The sequence below is a fragment of the Protopterus annectens genome, chromosome 3.part1 (assembly GCF_019279795.1).
Source record: "Protopterus annectens isolate FY-2018-M chromosome 3.part1, PAN1.0, whole genome shotgun sequence".
Lineage (NCBI taxonomy): Eukaryota > Metazoa > Chordata > Ceratodontiformes > Protopteridae > Protopterus > Protopterus annectens.
In genome coordinates, this window is record NC_056732.1 from 677,528,217 (window position 1) to 677,530,337 (window position 2,121).

Sequence of the window (2,121 nt, forward strand, 5' to 3'; positions counted from 1 at the left end):
GCAGTTAAAAGGGCTTCACAATTATTTCTATTTAAGATATCTATAAGGGTTAATATTCTTTGAATATTGTCATAGGCATGTCTATTATAGATCAATCCTGATTGATCATTTATAATATGAATTAAGGATTTTTTAATTCTATTAACAAGAATGGACATAAACATTTTGTAATCATTAAGTAATGAGATTGGTCTATAAGAACTGTATTTTTTAGATCTTTATTTTCCTTTATAATGGGCATGATTAAAGAGTATCTCCATGAAGGTGGTATTATATTTTGAGCTTGTATCTCATTTAGAGTTTTATGATAAATTCAGATAGCTGAAGATGGAAATATCTTATATAGTTCAATTATAATTCCATCAATTCCAGGGGCTTTGTTATTTTTACTTTCTTTAATTTTATCAACTAGTTCCTTAAGAGAGATTTGTTTTTGAATTTTTGATTTTAATTTTCCAGGTATTCTATTTATTTTAGATAAATCTATATCTAAATCTAAGTGATCAAAATGCGAATTATCATTAAACTGATGGCCAGAATAATGATACTTAAAAGCTTCAAGAATGTCACTAATATCTGTGACTGCTTTGTTATATTTCCCTTAGTGAACAATTATTGTGATATTGTTTTCAGTGATTTGTCTTTTAACTCTCATTGCAAGATTATGCATATGTTTTGGCGACGATCGAATATGAGTTAATTTTTAACTTTTCTTTGCCAGATTAGTTTTATGGGTTAATATTTCATTATATTTTTTATTTAATTCTTCAATTGTTTTTTTCTTTCTGAGTAAGTCTTTTGAGTCATCATTATTGATATCTGTGATTTGTTTTTTAATATTGTGAAGTTCCGATTCCCATTCAATTTATTTTTAAACCATGAAAGAATTTTACCATATAGGTAAGCCTTCAGTGTATCCCATAATATTACTGAATTAGTTTCTTCTGACTGATTAGTATCTAGAAAGTATTGGATTTCAAAGTATAGGCATGGTTTAAGTTGTTTTATTTTAGTGATATATGCCGGTATTCTTGTTGTGAAATTTAACCTTTTGAAATCTAGTTCAAATTTTAGGATAAGTGAATTATGATCTGATAGAGAACAAGGAATTACAGAAAAATTAATTATTTCCGTGTACAAGTCCTGAGATATATAAATTTTGTCAGTTCTAGCTTGGGTATCTAATCTATAATCTCTACGAGAAAATAGTAATGAGTTATTCACTTTATATCTATACGTGTCAATTAGATTTAAATTTTCACTCCAGTTTTTAAAAACTTTTACTATAGGAGTAAGATGAAGATGTCTTTCATTAGTGGTCTCCAATCTAAGATACAGTTAAAGTCCCCCCAAATATCAGATTACCTTTATGAACTTTATTAATGAGGCCTACGTGATTTCTGACTGTTGCTATCCCTATTCCAGGAAACCAATAAGTATTAACGCGTGTCCATATTCTGTCATTAAATCTTATAATTACAATTGCTATAAGTCCTTCTTTATCTTCATAATTATAAATAATTTGAGGGATGGTGACATATTTCTTCCAAAGTATTAAAACTCCTCTTTTTTTCTTATATGAAGAGTGAGATAGTTTTATATAATCCAATGGACTCCAATTAAATTTATCATTTGATTTGAAATGAGATTCTTGAATAAATATAAATTGCACTTTATTTAATTTCAGATATCTTGAAAGATTAGATCTTTTCCTTGGATTATTTACTCCATTAACATTTAGAGAAAGTAATGTTAAATCCATTTAATTTACTTTGCTTGTGAGGTAACTGAAATTTGAGACATATTTTCACTGTTTTCAAACCTGAAAAATGCGTAACTTTTTTGTACATATTAAATTTAAGGAATGTAATCAGATTAAATCTTCCTAAAATAAGCTGTGGGAAATAACTAAGTTTAGGCCAATAAAATAGAAAAAAACACAATGAAAAGAAGTTAAATACACATAACCAAACAATTAATAAATTAATGAAACCCATTAGCTGACATGGAGTGAGATACACTCATAATCTGAAAGAACAGAAATGTTCAATCTGATTATCCCACATAACAGACAAGAAAAGAAGATAGATATTATTGTATTTGAGCTCCAAGTAGAAGTTT

General features: G+C 27.3%; 1 protein-coding gene across 1 annotated transcript in view; it reads right to left on the reverse strand.

The window, feature by feature from the left end:
* Positions 1-313: 313 nt before the first annotated feature.
* The window catches only part of LOC122797710, a 297,965-nt gene continuing 296,157 nt past the window's right edge, over positions 314-2,121 (reverse strand). Inside the window, exon 11 of the mRNA XM_044066244.1 lies at positions 314-495. Coding sequence (XP_043922179.1) covers positions 314-495 — 182 coding nt within the window. The remainder of the gene's footprint in view (positions 496-2,121) is intronic.